General features: G+C 41.9%; 1 protein-coding gene across 1 annotated transcript in view; it reads right to left on the reverse strand.

Annotated features, from left to right (window-relative positions):
* FAM186A (family with sequence similarity 186 member A) overlaps window positions 1-20660 on the reverse strand; it is a 74886-nt gene that overhangs the window by 9169 nt on the left and 45057 nt on the right. The window contains exon 5 of the mRNA XM_043564262.1: window positions 3384-10824. Coding sequence (XP_043420197.1) covers window positions 3384-10824 — 7441 coding nt within the window. The remainder of the gene's footprint in view (window positions 1-3383; window positions 10825-20660) is intronic.

A 20660-nucleotide genomic window follows, 5' to 3' on the forward strand; every position in this document is an offset into this window, starting at 1 on the left:
TCCTGTCTTCAGTCCTCTTCTGTATACTTTGTACAGGTACCATCATTGTTCTTTCCACATATAATCACCTGTTTGTGTGGGTGTCTCTCTGAGTTGACTTTGAATGTCCTCAAGGCAGGGATATGGCTTGTCCACCTTTATATCCTGCCACCCTCAGTCCCCTAGGCCTAACACAGTCCCTAGCAAATAGTGGTTGCTATGTTCAGAAATGTTGATGAGTTAAATGATAAATCCTGACAGGTCACCATAATATTTAGTACCTTTGAGGACTTTCCTCAATATGTATGGAAATGAAATGTCTTATTATCATCATCTGGTCTAATTTTACATCCTCTCCATTCTTGCTTCTCAGATATATTACATTGATCTTGTGCTAATACAACTCTAAAACTATATTTTAGCATTTAATTATGGAATCTTCACTTACAGAGGTTCCACAAAGTGTTCTTTGCTCAAAAATAGTTTAGGGATGCCCGGGTGGCTCAGTTGGTTGAGCATCCAACATCAGCTCAGGTCATGATCTCAGTGGCATGGATTCGAGCCCCACATCGGGCTCTGTGCTGACAGATCAGAGCCTGGAGCCTGCTTTAGATTCTATGTCTCCTGCTCTCTCTGCCCCTCCCCCCCTCTCAAAAAAAAAAACATAAAAAAAATTTTTTAAAAGATTATCTGGGACATATATACAATGGAATATTACTCAGCCATTAAAAATGAAATCTTGCCATTTGCAACTATGTGGATGGAGCTAAAGTATATTATGCTAAGTGAAATAAGCCCATCAGAGATAAATACCATATGATTTCATTCATATATGGAATTTAAGGATCAAAACAGATGAACACAGAGGGGAAAAAGAGAGAAGGAAACCATAAAAAAGACTCAAACCGAGGTTTGCTGGAGGGAAGGCAGGTGGGGGGGATGGGCTAAATGGGTGATGGGCACTAAGGAAGACACTTGTTGTAATGAGCACTCGGTGTTACATGCAAGTGATAGGTCACTAGATTCTACTCCTAAAACTAGTATTACACTACATATTAACTAACTAGAATTTAAATAAAAATAAAAACATGAAACAAACAAAAATAATGATATGAACATATAAAAATCAAAGTTTTCTATAAGGCAAAAAGCAGAATCAAAACACAAAGATTAAAAAAAGTAATAAAAATAAATTTTAAAAAAGTCCAGTAATATTCACATGTCCTGGAAGCTGAGCATAAACTTCACTCTATGCCTGCCTAGCAGGGCCTATGTTTCTTCCTTTTACCCACACTTCTAGCTTATATATCCTTTCCTTGATATGAAGCTCTTGGCTAGAAAAGAGTTCCATCTCTAGGATCTGAGAGAAGTGTGTGTGAATTTGGATAGTAGATACAACTGCCCTGCTATGGTCTTGATGTACAGAAATTTTCTATTTGCACTTGACAAGGTGGCACAAAATGCACTTTCAGTATAGAAAACATGCAATTTTCCAAATAACTACTTGATCAGGTGGGCATAATCAACATGAGTAGTAAGTGTGGTTTCATAAAGTGGAGCAAAAAAAAAAAGGGGGCATTTTAAAATAACTTTTTGAATAGTATAGCTCCCTAAGTGAGGAAAGGAGACATTTTCATGTGTCCTTGTCTAGTCATTTTAAGCACCAGTAAGTGAATAGCTCTGTATCTTTTTGGGTTTTGTACCGTGTAACGCCTTTTATACCTGTTGATTCTGTTGTTATTTTTTGTGTATTAAATATTTTTTTTTATTTTGCTGGGAAAAAAAAAAAAAGGTCTAGGATTATTCAGTCTGGAAAGAGAACGCCAAAGACAGGTACAGAGTAAAATATTTGTCAACAAATTTGCTTACTTATGCTTTGGAATGAAAAGTTCTGATTACATCTTGAATAAGTCTCTTTTATCTTGCTGTTCCAATCCTTAGTCTCAAATTAATTCAGTCCTTAAAAGTATAAATTTCATGAGAACAGGGTACTTTGTCTGCTTTATTCACTACTGTATCCTTAGCACCTAATACAATACTTGGCGCATAGTAGGCATTAATAAATGTTTGTTAAATAAATGGCATAAGTTGTTCCTGTAATTAATGATAACCCTTTCTAGTATAGGTTTTAGTGTGACCTCTTGTAATTTTAGGTGAAAGATATCCCCAAATTAATACGTTGGTAATCTCAAACATAAGTGCTAAGGATAGCAGGACAATTGTCGCTTTCCCTGACCTATTTCTGATATTTGCAATTTTTATTTTTATTTGTTTGTTTGTTTTTGAGAGAGAGAACACATGCAAGTGCAATCATAGGAGGGGCAGAAGAAAAGGAGAGAGAGAATCTTAAGCAGGCTCCGTGCTCAGTGCAGAGCCCCACACAGGGCTTGATCTCACGACCATGAGATCATGACCTGGACCTGAGCTGAAATCAAGAGTCAGATGCTCAACTGCCTGAGCCACCAGTTGGCTGGCACCCCTATATTTGCAATCTTTTTTTTTTTTTTTTTTTGCAATTTTAAAAAATCAGGACCAGGACCTGTTTCCTCCAAGTTGCTTCATCTGCAAGGTTACCATGGCAACACCTTGTATATAACCTGCCATCTCCCATTTTAAGAATCATACATCTTCTGGTGAACTCAAGAAGATGAAAGAAATTTAGAAAAACTAAAAGCATTTTTAAGCTTTTGAAGTTGATATTTTGGAGATCAATCATGATCCACAAAATATATCTGAGCATCTCTGCTAGAGATATAAATGGATGAAATAGATCATATAACATTTTTTTATTTCCAAAAAGATGTATCTCCTTTTGCTATCTTAAATAGGCTTCATTCCACAGACCTTCTGTAAGAGAATGTTTTAGGGGCACCTGGGTGGCTCAGTTGGTTAAGCATCTGACTTTGGCTCAGGTCATGATCTCACGGTTTGTCAGTTTGAGCCCCGTGTCAGGCTCTATGCTGACAGCTCAAAGCCTAGAGCCTGCTTCAGATTCTGTGTCTCTCTCTCTCTGCCCCTCCCCCACTCACGCTCTGTCTCTCTCTCTCTCAAAAATAAGCATTAAAAAAACCAGAGAAGGGCTCCTGGGTGGCTCAGTCGGTTAGGTGTCCGACTTCACTCAGGTCATGATCTCACAGTTTGTGAGTTCGAGCCCCTCGTCGGGCTCTGTGCTGACAGCTTGGAGCCTGAAGCCTCCTTCCGATTCTGTGTCTCCCTCTCTCTCTGCCCCTCACCTGCTCACACTCTGTCTCTCAAACGTAAATAAACATTAAAAATTAAAAAAAGAGAGAGAATATTTTAGAACATCTAATCCGACAAACATGTATATACTTATAGAGCAATGAAGGGAGGATATTTGAAATCAGGACTAAACCAGAAAACTGAACCTTCAATATTACATCTACCTTGCACGCTGGATCAGCCTGTAAGCAATGTACTTGTGGAATAAGTATCCCAGCCGAACTGTGTCCGTATGAAGTGTATCAATTATGAGATTCCTAGCTGTTGTGTGTAGTTGTGAAGGAAGTCCAGAAGCTTTTGTGGCCTGATTTAAGAGTATCAGGTTCTTTCTCTGAGCCTCGACATCAACAAAATATCTCTGCTCTTTGAGCTCTTGGGGAGTGGAAGGGGGCACCAGCATCTCGGGTTTCTTGGTACCTGAAACTGAAGTCAGTATCCAGGACTTGTCTATAGGGGAGAATTTGGATTTCTGGTCCCATTCAGAAGATGAGATCTGTGATGTTTTGGGTTGTTTAGTCATAAGAGAGGGTAGTGATGTTATAGGCTTCATGAGAGTTGGAATGTAAGGGGTTTGTGATACTGGTGTCCTGTAATTGGTGAGATAGGACTGAAATGTTCTAAATTGTTCCATGGCAACAGGATCATGGCATATCGGGATTTCTTCCAAAGTGTCAGATGCCTCTGATATTTGGAACTTCTTAGTGGTGAAAGGGGCTTGAGTTACCTTGAAATCAGTAGCACTGGGATGAACAAATGCTGAATTAGGTTTCAGAGAAGAAATAATTGCCAATCTTTCCTTACTTTTCTTGGAGACAGAAGAGGACAAATCTTTCAGGGGCTTTCCAGGAGTTGGAGAGGTCCATAATGTTGGAAGATGCCCAGGGGTGGGAGGGATCCACAGTGGGGAAGCTTGACGCTGCCCAAGGGGAGAAGGGGCTTGTAGATAGCGAGATTGATCACAGGTAGCAGTGGGCTGGAATGCCTGGGGCTGCTCAGAGAGTATTAAGGGTCTAGGTTCCAGGAGCTCCCCATGGATGGAAGAGGTTCCAGGAACCAAGGGCTTCCTAGGAGAAAGAGGAGCCAAGAGATCAGGAATCTGTGCAGAGGTGAGTGGGACTCCAGATATAAGGGGCTGCCTGGAGACCAGAGGGGCTTCTGATATCAGAGGTAGCTGAGGAGTCCTAGAGCCCCAAGAGGAAAAGAACTGCTGAGGGCCGAGAAGGGTCTCCAGTGTAAGAGGCTGCCCTGTAGTTGACAGGGTCTCAGCTATGGGAAATTTCTCAGGAGTCAGTGGGACCTCTGGTGCTACAAACTCAACAGAGGTGGATTGACCTTTAGAAAACAGGGTCTGTTTAGAGGAAGGAAAAGTCTGTGGTGCAAGGAGTTTCCCAGGCTCAGAACGAATTCTCACTCCTAGTGATTTACCAGGGACTTGGGAGAGAGGAGACTGTGATATCTGCAAAGGAATAGGAGAGACCTCCAATGCAGAGGATTTCTCAGCAATAGCAGCAGATGCTGGGGATTGCCTAGGAAGGACAGAAGCCTTCAATTTTTGAAGTGATCTAAGACTGGAAGGACCCAATGTGGGTAACTTCTTAGAAATGTGAGGAGCACTTGGTGTGACAGATTTATCAGTAACAGGCACAATCCCAACTTTCAGGGTATGTTCTAAAAGAGGATGGACCCCAAGTGGTGAGAGCTGTTCATTAATGAGAGGTGCTCTTGATTTTAGGTCATCTACCCCCATGGGATGGGATTGTCCTGGAATGAAGGGAGCTCCCAAAGGCTGGACTTGCTCAACGGTAAGGGGAAATCCTAAGACGTGGGATTTGTCTGATTTATCTGATTCCCAGAAATGTTCTAGAGAGAGAGAAATACCTAATGCTTGAGCCTGTTCTAAGGAGAGAGGGGCACCCAAAGCCTGGGTCTGTTCAGGGGTAAGAGTGACAGCTGAGACCCAGGCATTTTCTGGACTGATAGGGACGCCCAATTTCTGGGCCTGTGATGCAGTGAGAGGAGACTCCCGTGCATGAACTTTCTCAAGGGTGTGTATGAAACCCAAGCCCTGGCATTTCTCAGGGCTGAGGGTGACCAGCAATGCCTTGAACTGCTCAGGGGTGAGAGTGATCCCCAGTGCCTGTGCCTGCTCAGGGGTGAGAGTGATCCCCAGTGCCTGTGCCTGCTCAGGGGTCACAGTGATCCCCTGTGCCTGGGTCTGCTGAGGGGTGAGAGTGATCCCCCGTGCCTGGGCCTGCTGAGGGGTCAGAGTGATCCCTTGTGCCTGGGCCTGCTCAGGGGTGAAAGAGATCCCCAGTGCCTGTGCCTGCTCAGGGATGAGAGTGATGCCCTGTGCCTGTGCCTGCTGAGGGGTCAGAGTGATCCCCAGTGCCTGGGCCTGCTCAGGGGTCAGAGTGATCCCCTGTGCCTGGACCTGCTGAGGGGTCAGATTGATTGCCTGGGCCTGCTGAGGGGTGAGAGTGATCCCCCGTGCCTGTGCCTGCTGAGGGGTCAGAGTGATCCCCAGTGCCTGTGCCTGCTCAGGGGTGAGAGTGATCCCCAGTGCCTGTGCCTGCTCAGGGGTCACAGTGATCCCCCGTGCCTGGGCCTGCTGAGGGGTCAGAGTGATCCCTTGTGCCTGGGCCTGCTCAGGGGTGAAAGAGATCCCCAGTGCCTGTGCCTGCTCAGGGGTGAGTGTGATACCCTGTGCCTGTGCCTGCTGAGGGGTCAGAGTGATCCCCAGTGCCTGGGCCTGCTCAGGGGTCAGAGTGATCCCCTGTGCCTGGACCTGCCGAGGGGTCAGATTGATTGCCTGGGCCTGCTGAGGGGTGAGAGTGATCCCCCGTGCCTGTGCCTGCTGAGGGGTCAGAGTGATCCCCAGTGCCTGGGCCTGCTCAGGGGTGAGAGAGATCCCCTGTGCCTGGGCCTGCTGAAGGGTGAGAGTGATCCTCTGTGCCTGAGCCTGTTGAGGGGTCAGAGTGATCCCCAGTGCTTGGGCCTGCTGAGGGGTCAGAGTGATTGCCTGGGCCTGGGCCTGCTCAGGGATGAGAGGGATCCCCCGTGCCTGGGTGTGCTCCAGCGTCATAGTGACCCCCTGTGCCTGGGCCTGCTCAGGGGTGTGTGTGATCCCCTGTGCCTGGGCCTGCTCAGGGGTGAGAGTGATCCCCTGTGCCTGGGCCTTTTCAGGGGTGAGAGTGATCCCCTGTGCCTGGGCCTGCTGAGGGGTCAGATTGATTGCCTGGGCCTGCTCAGGGGTGAGAGTGATCCCCCCTGCCTGTGCCTGCTGAGGGGTCAGAGTGATCCCCAGTGCCTGGGCCTTCTCAGCGGTGAGAGAGATCCCCTGTGCCTGGGCCTTTTCAGGGGTGAGAGTGATCCATTGTTCCTGGGCCTGCTGAGGGGTCAGATTGATTACCTGGGCCTGCTGAGGGGTCAGAGTGATTGCCTGGGCCTGGGCCTGCTCAGGGATGAGAGTGATCCCCTGTGCCTGGGTCTGCTCAGGGGTCATAGTGACCCCCTGTGCCTGGGTCTGCTCAGGGGTGAGAGAGATCCCCAGTGCCTGGGCCTGTTCAGGGGTCAGAGTGATCCCTTGTGCCTGGGCCTGCTGAGGGGTGAGAGTGATCCCCACTGCCTGTGCCTGCTGAGGGGTCAGAGTGATCCCCAGTGCCTGTGCCTGCTGAGGGGTGAGAGTGACCCCCTGTGCCTGGGCCTGCTCAGGGGTGAGAGTGATCCCCTGTGCCTGGGCCTTTTCAAGGGTAAGAGTGATCCCTTGTGCCTGTGCCTGCTCATGGGTGAGAGTGACCCCTTGTGCCTGGGCCTTTTCAGGGGTGAGAGTGATCCCTTTTGCCTGGGCCTGCTCAGGGGTCAGAGTGATCGCCTGTGCCTGGGCCTGCTGAGGAGTGAGAGTGATCCCCCCTGCCTGGGCCTGCTCAGGGGTCAGAGTGATCCCTTGTGCCTGGGCCTGCTGAGGGGTCAGAGTGATTGCCTGGGCCTGCTGAGGGGTGAGAGGGATCCCCCCTGCCTGTGCCTGCTGAGGGGTCAGAGTGATCCCCAGTGCCTGGGCCTGCTCAAGGGTGAGAGTGATCCCCTGGGTCTGGGCCTGTTCAGGGCTCAGAGTGATTCCCAGTGCTTGGGCCTGCTGAGATGTTAGAGTGATCCCCCCTGCCTGTGCCTGCTCAGGGGTAAGAGTGATCCCCTGTGTTTGGGCCTGCTCAGAAGTGAGAGTGATGCCCTGTGCCTGTGACTGCTCAGGAGTGACCATGATCTCCAGTGCCTGTGCCTGCTGAGGGGTGACAGTGATCCCCATTTCCTGTACTTGGTCAGGGGTGACAGTAATGCCCGGTGCCTTGACCCCCTCAGGGGTGAGTGTGATACCCTGTGCCAGGGTCTGCTCCTCGGTGAAGGTGAACCCCAGTTCATGGGCCTGCTCGGGGGTGAGCGTGATCCCCTGTGACTGAGATTGCTGAGGAATAACAGTGGTCCCCAGTGCCTGGGCCTGCTCATAAGTGAGGGTGATCCCCAATTCCTGGGCCTGCTTGGGGGTGAGAGTGATCCCATGTGCCTGTGCCTGCTTATCAGTGAAGGTGAGCCCCAGTTCATGGGTCTGCTCAGGTATGAAAGTGATCCCCAGTGCCTGTTCCTGCTGAGGGGTGAGAGTGATCCCTTGTGCCTTGGCTTGCTGAGGAGTGACAGTGGTCCTGAGTGCCTGGGCCTGCTCAGGGGTGAGAGTGATTCCCAAGGCCTGTGCCTGCTGACGGGTGAGAGTGATCCCCTGTGCCTGGGCCTGCTCAGGAGTGAGAGGGATCCCAAGTGCCTGAGCCTGTTGAGGAGTGACAGTGATCCCCAATGCCTTTTGAAGAGTGTCAGTGATGCTCATTTCCTGGGCCTGCTCAGGGGTAAGACTGATCCCCAGTGCCTGGGCCTGTTCTGGGGCCACAGTGATGCCTAGTTCTTTGGTCTTTTGAGGGGTGATAGTGATCTCCAGTTCCTGGGCCTGTTGAGGAGTTAGAGTGAGGGTCTTTGTGGGAGACTGTCCAGAAATTGGAAAGGCCCCAGGTGATGGCGATTGTGTCGATGGAGAAGGAGTGATTGGTATAGGGTGCTTTCCATCAGCAAAATTTTCTAATGTCTTCAGATGTCCATGGAACACTTTTCTTTGGTGTAACTGGGATGCTACTTTCGGTATGCTCTTCCATTTGGGAGACACGGTCACTGAAGTTTGGCCAAACATCTTTTCTAGTGTGTCAGAACTTTTCTCATTGATCTTCCTCTGATCCTTTGTCTTTTTCTGCTTCTGCCTTCCATGGTCTTCTATGTTTCTCCTTGGCTTCTGCTTCTCTTCTTTCTCCCTATTTATTTCTAGCTTCGGGTGTCTCAGTTCCTTCTGAACTGGCCTCATCTGCTCCTCCTCCTCCTCCTCCTCCAGGGGTACCAATTGTTCTTCCATTTCTTGATTCCATGCCTCCAGCTGCTGCTGTTTTGGCTTCTGATATCCTTTCTCTTTTCTTTGCATTTGCTCGTCATCTTGCTCAGTCTGTTTTTGTTGTTCCTTCCATGCTTCCTCTTCCTGCCACCATTTCTGCTTCTGTTGCCTTTGCTTTCTCTCCTTCATTTGGAGCCATGACTCTTCCTTCTCCAATTTTTTACTTATCAGCTCATGGCTCTTCTTCCAGAAACTCCCTTCCTCTTGCAAATGGTGTTTGAGACCCTCACCAAATACTTTTTCTTGACCTTCTTGCAAATATTCATTCCACCTCTGTTTTTCCTTTTCCTTGTGGTCTCTCCCTACTGTTGAGGCTACTGGAGCATCTCTTTCACCTTCTATTTCAGTCAAGATCATTTGTATTAAATTGTCGATTAATGGGTCCATGCTCTTAGATGAGAGTAAGGTGCTAATTTCAGCCTTTGCACTAATTGGCTTCTGAAAATGCAATCCTGGCATAAATGAGACTTCCTTTTTTCGTTTCATAGGTTTCTCTCCAACTTGTCCTGCATTTTTTATGTCTTTGTATTCTCTCAAGATTTTTGCCACAGTTTCGGCCACAGTTTGGAAGTATTCCTCCATTTTTGCCTTTATGATTCCTAATTTTTCGACCTCTGCTGTTTTTAATAATAATTCCTCTTTTGGCACAGCCTTTTTATCCAAAGGCTTTCCTATGTTATCAATTTTCTCATTTAGGAAAGCCATTATAGCTTTTTGAAATTCTTCTAGGTTACTCTCTTCACTTTTGCCACCTGGGCTTTCTAGAACTCTGGTAGATTCTGAAGTCTCTTTTGCTATCCTAGATTGTGATTTAACAAGTTCAGGAGACTTGAATTTCTTGGCTAAGACTATGATATCCTCAGTTTTTCCCTCTTTGCTTGTGGTGGTTCTTGGAGAGATCTGACGTTTCTTCCCTTTTGTTTTCATTTTCTCAGAGGAATAACCAAGTTCAGTCAATTTGAATTGCTCTGCTTGGCTACTCATCTCACTTTTGCTCTCTTTGTCCATTGACTCAGTGGTGGGTTCTTCTTTATTCTCTGAAGAAATCTGGCTTTTGTCGTGTGAATATTCAGGTTTGACCTTCCTGAGTCTTTCCCACATACTACCTGTTCCACTTTTGCCACTTTGTCTTTTTGTGTCAGTAGAAGGGTAATCAGTAGGGACATAGCGACTTTTTGATTCTGTGAATGACTTTGGTTTGGCTTCAGAAAAGGATTTCATTTCTTTTCTATTCTTTTCCAGTGCCTGTAGCTCCAAGTCATGATCAAGTTTGGTCTCTTTCTGTTTACCTTTATCATCACTCAGATGTGATCCAGAGGTCTCATCCATAGATGAGCCTTTAATTTGCTTTTTCTTCTGTGGTTGATACTGGTCATCATCTTTCTTCAGTGACACCTTATCTTCAGCGATACCTTCAGAAGACTCTTTTTGGTTTTTTTCAAGTAAAGGGTATTGCTGTTCAATTAAATCTGGGGTCAGTTCAGCTGGGGCTGTATATGAAAATGCTGAGTCCCACTGGATCCCCGAGGCTTTGGTCTCTTGTGTTTGGGCCTCGTCTATAATGTTTTCAAATTCTTTAGCCAAAATATTTTCCATACTGTCTTCTATGTCAGTTTTGCTAATGGCAATGGATGATTGTGGAGAAAGCTCAGGCAACGCTTTCAAGGTTGATGTGGGTAATGCTGTAGGTAGTTGTTGCTCTACAATACCTTTGGACCGAATAAATTGTTCATATTTTTCTTCTGCATCTTGAAGTTTCTGCTGAAGTATTTCATTTTGTTCACTGAGATCTCGTATTATTTTCAGAGAGAGCTCTTTTTCTTTTTCACTTGTCTCATTTATATACATATTAGCACTTTGGAGGGTAAAAACTTTTACTTCATCATTTAGTGTATTCAAAGCTTTAGAAAGGTTTACTATTGTTGATGATATATATTTAATAGCATTGTTTTCCAATTTATTGAACATTGCAGTGTTTATGAGTTCCTGTAGCATATCTTGGATTTCTGAAACCTTTGTATTTGTTGCAAATTCATCACTAATCATCTGATCTGGTCTTAAAGCATGAGCTGTTGCAGGTCGCTTTATAACCCTTTCTTTCCAAGATTTCCATAGAGTACCTCTAGATGCTGGAGGAAAAAAACCACAAAACATAAAATAATGAGATTGCATTTCTTCTTCTGTGTGGTGCTCTATCTATGCTAAAGCCTAGGAATTTAGCCTAAATTATGGATAGGTATAGGATAAAGATTCATCAGAAAGTTTTGGCTCCAATGGGGCACCTGACTGGCTCAGTCTATAGAGCATATGACTCTTGATCTCAAGGTTGTGAGTTTGAGCCCCACGTTGGGTGTAGAGATTACTTAAGAAGAAAAAGAAAAAAAAAAGATTTTATTTTTATTTTATTTATTTTTTGAGAGAGAGAGAGAGAATATCTTAAGCAAGCTCCACACTCAGCATGGAGCCCAATGCAAGGCTCAGTGTCACAACTGTGAGATCATGACTTGAGCTGAAATCAAGGGTCAGATGCTCAACTGACTAAGCCACATGGGTGCCCCTAAAAATAAAATCTTAAAAAACAACAACAACAAAAAAACCTTTACCTCCAAAGTAAATAGTATTATTTTTTCCTACAATTACCTAGAATTTTGCTTCCAAAATTTAGTCTCTAGTCTTTAGTTATGATCTCAGCTTACCTTCAGTTTTAAGTTTGGGATTAGATATAACATTAGCCAAAACTTTCCTTTGGCTTTGATTATGTTTGGTGCTTTCCATTTTCTTTCTTAGGTTCCTGTACTTCTTTTCTCACTTTTCTGAATCACAGTTAGTCTTGGTTCTTTCAGAAGAGTCACAAAAGAGCAGAAAAAAAGTCAAACATTTGAAGGGATTTCCAGAATGGCTGAATGAGAAACTCGGCAAAATTTTTTCCCATAAAAGCAATGATAAAACTTGACAAAACTGCCCAAACCAATGATTTTAGGACTTTGGAAATTGACTGCAAGCATACAACAAAATGCTAAGCATTTTTTCAAGAAAAATTACTAAACTTCAGTAAGAACTGGAAGTCTGTGATGTTTTAGCCTGGAGCTTCTTCTGTTTCCAACTCCCCCAAGCCATGTTACCTGGTAGTTCTACAAGAGTGAGTCAAGCCTTGAAGCTCTACTGCCTGAGGGGACTGATTTGATCTGGAATAAAGCAGGGAAAAAACACATGCCAAGGGATGTTGTCTAAAACAATACTCCCTTAACTCACACACAGATCCATTAGCAAAGAATAGAAGCCTTGCTGGATCAATCTGGATCACTTAATGATTGGCCAGTTATTGATGACTAAGTTATGCTGACCCAAAGGTGACCCCTAGGAATTCAAGCTTTAAAATATAAACAAAAATGAGGGGAAAAAAATAACTGAGCAAAGGTGTCAGCAGCCACACACTGTTGGGGAGACAGACTTTACTGCATTAATCCAGACAAATCACTAAAAAGCAAAGGAAAAAAAGGAGCAAAAAGAAACCCTGGAGGTTATAGGAGAAGTCAGACTCTAAAGTTGCTATAATATGTCATCTAAAATGTCCAGTTTTGGGGGTGCCAGGATGGTTCAGTCGGTTAAGAGTCCAAGTCTTGATTTCAGCTCAGGTCATGATCTCATGGTTCATGAGTTCAAGTCCTGCATCTGGCTCTGTGCTAACAGCACAGACCCTGCTTGGGACGCTCTCTCTCCCCCCCTCTCGTTGCCCCTCCCTGACTTGCTCTCTTTCTGTCTCAAAAATAAATAGATAAACATTAAAAACACTTACAAAAATAAATAAACTTTTTAAAAAAATATTGAGGAAATAATAATGGCCAAATCATCCCAAATTTGATGAAAAACATTAATCTACACATTCAAGAAGATCATTGAACTCTAAGATAAATACAAAAAGATCCATACCTAGATACATCATAGTCAATTGTTGAAAGCCATACAAAGAATCTTTAAAGTAAAAAGATAAAAATGACTTATCACAATCAAAGGAGACTAAAAAATCAAAGCATAGGGGAGCCATAGTAAATTTAACAGCTTACCACTGATTAGAAACAAGAGGCCCAAACACAGTGGGATGACTATTCAAAGTGGTGAAAGAATAATACTGCTAACCAAGAATTCTATATCCAGGAAAACTATCCTTCAAAAAATGAAGGTAAAACATCCATTCCCTGAAATAACACTCTTCCCAAAGTACCATGCACATGCAACTCTCATAACCATCCTCATTATAAGTGTCTTTAAAGCCTTCTCTAAATGGATTACAGAATTTCTATTACATCCATTCCTTGAAATAACACTCTTCTCAAAGTAGTATGCACATACAGCTCTTGTAATCATCCTTATTGCATGTGTTTTTAAACAGTTCTCTAAATATATTACATTATTCACTGAAATAACACTCCTGTAAATGTGGCTTGCAGTGAACACTCATATATCCATGTGTTTTCAACACTTCTGTAAATGTATTACAGAATTTCTATCAGATCCATTCCATGAAATAACTATTTTCAAAGTAATCAAAGGATGTAACCTGTTATTCTTCTTTTTAATGAAGGCAAGAAATAAGACATACAGATGGCAACTAAGGATATGAAAAGATGTTCAGTGTCATCTGTCATTAGAGAATTGGAAACTGTTGTAGCCACTCTGGAAAGCACTATGGAGATTCCTTAGAAAGTTAAAAATAGAACTACCTTACAACCCAGCAATTGCACTACTAGATATTTACCCAAAGGATACAGAAATACTGATTCGAAGGGACACATGCACCCCAATATTTATAGCAACATTATCAGTAATAACTAAATTATGGAAAGAGCCCAATTGTCCATTGACTGATGAGTGGATAAAGAAGATGTGCGATATATATACAATGGAATACTACTCAGCCAAAAAAAAAAAGAATGAAATCTTGTCATTTGCAACAATATTGATGGAGCTAGAGTGTATTATGCTAAGTGAAATAAGTCAGAGAAAGACAAATACCATATGATTTCATTCATGTGGAATTTAAGAAACAGAACAGATGAACATAGGAGAAAGAGAAAACCAAAAAAAAAAAAAAAAAAAAAAAGGAGGAAGACAAACCATAAGAGACCATTAACTATAGAGAACAAACTGAGGGGAGGGGCACTGTGTAAGGAATAGTCTAAATAGGTGATGGGTATTAAGGAGGGCACTTGTGATAAGCACTGGGTGTTATATGTAAGAGATGAATCACTAAATTCTACTCCTGAAACCAATTTATATTATATGTTAACTAACTAGAATTTAAGTAAAAACTTGAAAAAAAAAAGATTTGCAAATTACAACAATGAAATATGTTACACATTTCTGAAAATGGCTAAATCCAAAAAACCAATAATGCCAATTGCTAACAAGTACAGGGAGTGACAAGAACTCCTGTTGAAAAATGGTGGGAATGAGAAATGGTACATCTACTTGGAAAGACAGTTTGGCAGTTTCTTACAAAGTTACTTACAAAGTAATGTAATCTTATCAAATGATCTAGCCATCATGCTCCTAGGTTTTTACATAATTAATTCGAAAACTTATGTCCATGAGAAAGTGTGTGTGCGTGTGTGTGTGTGTGTGTGTGTGTGTGTATACGGCAGTTTTATTCTTAGTCACCAAAACCTGGAAGCAACCACATAAACAAGCTGTGGTGCATCTGTACAATGGAATATTATTCAGCAGTAAAAAGAAATAAGCTATTAGGCCACAAAAAGATAGGGAGGAACCTTAAATGTATATTGCTAAGTGACAGAAGCCAGTCTGAAAAAGCTACATACTACATGATTCCAATTATATGACATCCTTGGAAAACCAAAACTATGGAGACATAGGGGCACCTGGGTGGCTCAGTCAGTTAAGGGTCCGACTTCGGCTCAGGTCATGATCTCACAGCCCGTGAGTTTGAGCCCCACATCAGGCTCTGTGCTGACAGCTCAGAGCCTGGAGCCTGTTTCACATTCTGTGTCTCCCTCTCTCTCTGACCCTCCCTTGTTCATGCTCTGTCTCTCTCTGTCACAGAAATAAGTAAACGTTAAAAAAAAAAAAATTAAAAAAAAACTATGGAGACATAAAAAATTATCAGTACCAGGGACTTGGGGAAAGAGGGGAAGAATACATAAGTGAATCACAGGGCATTTTTAGGGTGGAAAAACTATTCTGTATGATACTATAAGGGTGGATACATGACAATATACATTTGTCAAACCCAGTAGAACTCTATAGCACAAAGAGTAAAACTTAATGTATACAAAATTTTTAAATACCCTTTTAAGAGGTCAGGGGATCCCAGGAAGGAATGTAGACTGTGATATGACAATCTAACAATATAAGAAATGTATGACACAACCTCACTGAAAGGAATGAGAGGATGCAGGGAGTGCTGACCTATAAGTAACCGGAAATGAATGGAGTCTGTAAGACTGAAGACAAAGTGCTGTACTCTAGTTGATAAGTTATTTCCCACTAGGGTATGGGTTAGTAATTCTGATACTGCTATGCATGTATACTGGAATCGAGCAATTAAGTGAAGTAGATGGTAGGAGCAAGTTTCTTATTTTTTGTCATAATTTATAGATAAGCAAGGGGAAGAAACTGGAATGGTCTATGTGTGATAATGAATTAAAATTAGAGAAATCACTATAAACTTATGTTTAGTTTAAAGTAGTTACAAATGATAATATATATACATATTAATAGATATGTGTAACTGCATTGGCTCTACACACACACACACACACACACACATATATATATATATATTTTGTTCTGTCGAATGAGAGGACTGAACAGAAATGACAGCCCAGTAGCAATGAACACACCTAGCAACCAGACCTTGCTTTTTAATACTATTCTCTACTAAAAGTAACCAGAAATCCTTGAAGAAATGACAGATTATAAGACTGGAGCAGGATATATTCGAGATGAACCTGAAGCATCTTGTAGTGCCAGAAAGTAGGGAAGTGCTAAAAGAATAAAAAAGAAAGGGGCACCTGGGTGGCTCAGTTGGTTGAGCGTCTGACTTCGGCTCAGGTCATGATCTCACAGCTTGTGAGTTCAAGCCCTGTGTCTGGCTCTGTGCTAACAGCTAAGAGCCTGGAGCCTGCTTTGGATTCTGTTTCTGTCTCTCTCTCTTTCTGCACTGCCCTGTTCATGCACTGTCTTTCTCTTTCTCTCAAATATAAATAAACATTAAAAAAATTATTTAATAATAATAAAAATAAAGAAAGAAAAAAGAAAAAGCCACATTGATGAGGTTCTGTTAAAGGGGGACAGGAACCAACTGAAAGAGGTCCCAATGGCCAAAACTAGAACAACTTAAGCAAGTAAATAAAGTAGTATTGGATTATAACTCAAAGTCCAAAAAAAATCTGAGTTCATTTTGAGATAAATAATTGAATAAATTAATAAATGAGGAAGAAGAGACAAATTATAGTACCTAAGAACTGCAAATAATTTATGTAGATATTCATCCTAAAAGAAAGGGAGCACAACTCCCTTTTCCTTAAGTATGGGCTGCACATATAGACTTATTTTAAAAAGCAAAGTATGGAAAATGAAGAAAAAGAGTAACTTTACAGTGGAGAAACCTGACAAGTACTACTTTAGCCACGTGGTCAAGGTCAACATTGAGTCATTTGATAGTACGTACCCTTGAAATTGTATGATGACAATGGTACTTTACCTCTGTGATCTTTCTCCTCAAAATCCATAACCCCAGAGTAAATGTGAGAAAAACACCAGACAAATTCCCATAGGGGAGCATCTTATAATATATCTGACTGGTGCTCCTCACATGTGTCAGGAACATCAAACAGAAGGAAAAGTCTGTGAAATTGTCACAGCCAAGAAAGCCTAAGAAGACATGACAATTAAATGTAATTAGGTACCCTGGATGGAATCCTGAAACAAAAAAGGACATTAGGTAAAAACAAGGAATTATGACTACAGTCCATAAATTATGGACTTTAGTTAATAATGTGTCAATACTGGTTTGTTAATTATAACAAATGTATCATACTAATGTAATATATTAGTAATAGGGGAAACTATGGAGAAATATGGAATTCTCTGTACTATTTTCTCACTTTTTTTTTATAAATCTAAAACTACCTTAAAAAAATAAAGTCTATTAAAAAATGAAAGTGAAATAAAGATATTCTAGATGAGCAAAACGGAAAGAATTTGCTGCTAATAGACCAGCCTTATAAGAAAGACAAAGAAGTCCTTCAGGTTGAAAGGAAATGATACCAGAGGATAACTCAAATTCACACAAAGAAATAAAGAGCACAAGTATATGTAGGTAAAAATATGCTTTCTTTTCTTCTCTCTTTTTTTTTTTTTTCAATGTTTATTTTTTGGGACAGAGAGAGACAGAGCATGAACGGGGGAGGGACAGAGAGAGAGGAAGACACAGAATCGGAAACAAGTTCCAGGCTCTGAGCCATCAGCCCAGAGCCCAATGCGGGGCTCGAACTCACGGACCGCGAGATCGTGACCTGGCTGAAGTCGGACGCTTAACCGACTGCGCCACCCAGGCGCCCCTTCTTTTCTTCTCTTAACTGATTAAAAAGACAATCATATAAAACAATAATTATGAACTATGTTGTTGGGCTTATGATACATAAAAATGTAATATATATGACAAAATCCAAAGGAGGGGAAGAGAATGGAGCTAATGGAGCAAAAATTCTATATTTTGCTTGTTGTATTAAGTTAGCACTAATCTGAAATAGATTGTGATAATTTTTTAAGTGTATTTATCTTGAGAGAGAGAGAGAGAGAGAAAGTGAATGGGGGAGCGACAGAGAGAAAGGGAGAGGGAGAATCCCAAGTAGACTCCACACTGTCAGTGCAGAGCTCAACATGGGGCTCAAACTCACCAATGGTGAGATCATGACCTGAGCCAAAATCAAGAGTCCAATGCTTAACCAACTGAGCCACACAGGTGCCCCAGGTTGTGATAATTTAAAATGTGTACTGCAATCCCTAAAGAGCTACTAAGGAAATTACTCCAAAAATATAGGGGGAAAATGGAATTAAAATGGTACACTAGAAAATATTTGTTTAACACAAAAAGTAGTAAAAGAAGAACAGGAGAACAAAGAGATGAGACATGGAAAATAAACAGCAACACAACACATATAAATCCAATCATATCAATAATTACATTAAATATGAAAGAATTAAATACTCAAAAGTGAAAGATTGCCCAATTTTATGTGTATTTGTGTGTTTTTTTGTGTGTATATATATTTAAAAGCCAACACGATCCAATGATAAGCAACATATCTTAGATTCAATCTTGCACAGTAACCACAGGGGAGCTGGAGAGAATAGACTAATATCAAACAAAACAGACTTTAAGACAAAAAAAAAAAATGGTTCTAGATACAATGAGGGACACTTTATAATGAAAAAAAAGATCAGTTCATCAGTAACCTATCACAATATGAACATATATGCACCTAATAACAGAGCCTTAAAATATAGGAAGCAAAACCAGACAGAATTAAAGAGAGAAATAGCTAACTCAGTAATAGTAATTGGGAAGTTCAATATCCCACTCTTTTTTTTTTTTAATTTTTTTTCAACGTTTTTTATTGATTTTTGGGACAGAGAGAGACAGAGCATGAACGGGGGAGGGGCAGAGAGAGAGGGAGACACAGAATCGGAAACAGGCTCCAGGCTCTGAGCCATCAGCCCAGAGCCCGACGCGGGGCTCGAACTCACGGACCGCGAGATCGTGACCTGGCTGAAGTCGGACGCTTAACTGACTGCGCCACCCAGGCGCCCCATCCCACTCTTAATAATAGAACAACTAGACAGAAAATCAGTAAGGATATATACAGAAGACTAAAACAACAATATAAACCAACTGTAGAACACTCCACCCAACAAAAGCAAAATATATCTTTTCAAACACACACAGAACATTCTCCAGGATAGACCATATGGCAGGCTATAAAGCAAGTCACAATAAATGTAAAAGGATTGAAAGAATACAAAGTATGTTCCACAAAATACTTCACATGGACTAGATAGATACATAGATATACAGATAACAGATAATTTCCTACTGGTTCTGCTTCTCTGGTTGAACACTGACCAATACAAGCTTTTGTTTTTGTTTTAAGTTATTTATTTATTTATTTATTTATTTATTTATTTATTTTTAGTAATCTCTATACCCAATGAAGGGCCCACACTCATGACCCTGAGATCAAGAGTCACATGCTCCTCTGCCTGAGCCAGCCAAGCACCGCCCCCCCATACAAGTTTTTAATACGACATTAAAACCATGAACCACAAAAGAAAATATTGACAAATTGATTTGACTTCATCAAAATCAAAAACCATTGGCCTGCAAATGCCCCATTAAGAAAATGAAAAGTCAAACCAAAGATTAAATGTTTGAAAATCACGTTTCTTTCTCTTTTTTTTTTTTTAATGTTTCTTTATTTTTGAGAGAGACAGAGAGAGATAGAGTGTGAGTCAGGGAGAGGCAGAGAGAGAGGGAGACACATAATCCGAAGCAGGCTCCAGGCTCTGAGCTATTAGCACAGAGCCCAACATGGGGCTCCAACTCATAAACCAGGAGATCATGACCTGAGCCCAGGTCAGACGCTTAAATGACCGAGCCACTGAGGCGTCCCCCTTTTTTTTAATGTTTATTTATTTCTGAGAGAGAGAGAGAGAGAGAGCGTGCACAAGCAGGGGGGCAGACAGAGAGGGAGACACAGAATCTGAAGCAGGCTCCAGGCTCTGAGCTTGAACCCATGAACCACAAGATCATGACATGAGCTGAAGTCAGACACTTAACCAACTGAGCCATTCAGGTGTCCCTGAGAATCACATTTCAAGACTTGTATTCAGAATACATAAAGGACTCTTAAAACTCCATAATAGAAATGGGTAAGCATTTGAATAGTCATTTCAGCAAAATAAATATAAGAATGACTAATAAGCACCTGGATAGATGCTCAACATCATCAGTCTTTAGGGAAATACAATTTAAAACCACAATGAGGAAGGGGAGTAGTGCTTGGGTGGCTCAGTTGGTTGAGAGGCGGACTTCAGCTCAGCGCATGATCTCACAGTTTGTGAGTTCTAGCCCTGCATCAGGCTCTCTACTGTCAGTGTGGAGCTTTGGATCCTCTGTCCTCCTCTCTCTCTCTGCACCTCACCCACTCATGCTCTCTCTCTCAAAAATAAATAAACATAAAAAAAAAAAATAAAACCACAGTGGGATACCACTTCACACCTCTTGGAAAGGCGATCCTAAAGAAGTCCATAAAAAGTGTTGAGGATGTGGAGAAACTGGAACCTTAATACATTGCTGATGGGAACGTAAAATAGTGCTGTCATTTGGGCACTAAGTTAACAATTTCTTTAAAAGATACTTAAACTTACCAGCAATAGGTAAATGACCCAGAAATTCTACTCCTGGGTATCTACCCAAAAGAAATGAAAACATACATCCACACAAAGACTTATACATCTGGGTTTATAGCAGCATTATTCATAAAAGTCAAATGTCAAAATAATCTGAATGTCCATGAACTGGTGAGTAGGTAAACAAAATGTGGTATATGCAAAAAATGATATACAATTGGTCATAGAAAGGAAGAAACTACTGATACATCCTATAACATGGCTGAACCTCAAAACCATTATTTAAGTAAAAGAAACCACATATAAAAGACTACGTATAATATGATTCCATCTTATGAAATGTCCAAAAAAGGCAAACTTATTGAGACAGAAAATAGATTTGTGTATGTTTGGAACTGGGGTGGGAGTGAGGATTGACTGCAAAAGGGCGTGAGGGATCTTTTTTGGGATGAAGGAAATGTTGTAAAATTGAATTGTGGGGAGGGGGGCAGTGGTGGTGGCTGGCTGGCTCAGTCAGTAGAGCATGAGACTC

This window comes from Prionailurus bengalensis, chromosome B4 (assembly GCF_016509475.1).
Source record: "Prionailurus bengalensis isolate Pbe53 chromosome B4, Fcat_Pben_1.1_paternal_pri, whole genome shotgun sequence".
NCBI classification, from domain to species: Eukaryota; Metazoa; Chordata; class Mammalia; order Carnivora; family Felidae; genus Prionailurus; species Prionailurus bengalensis.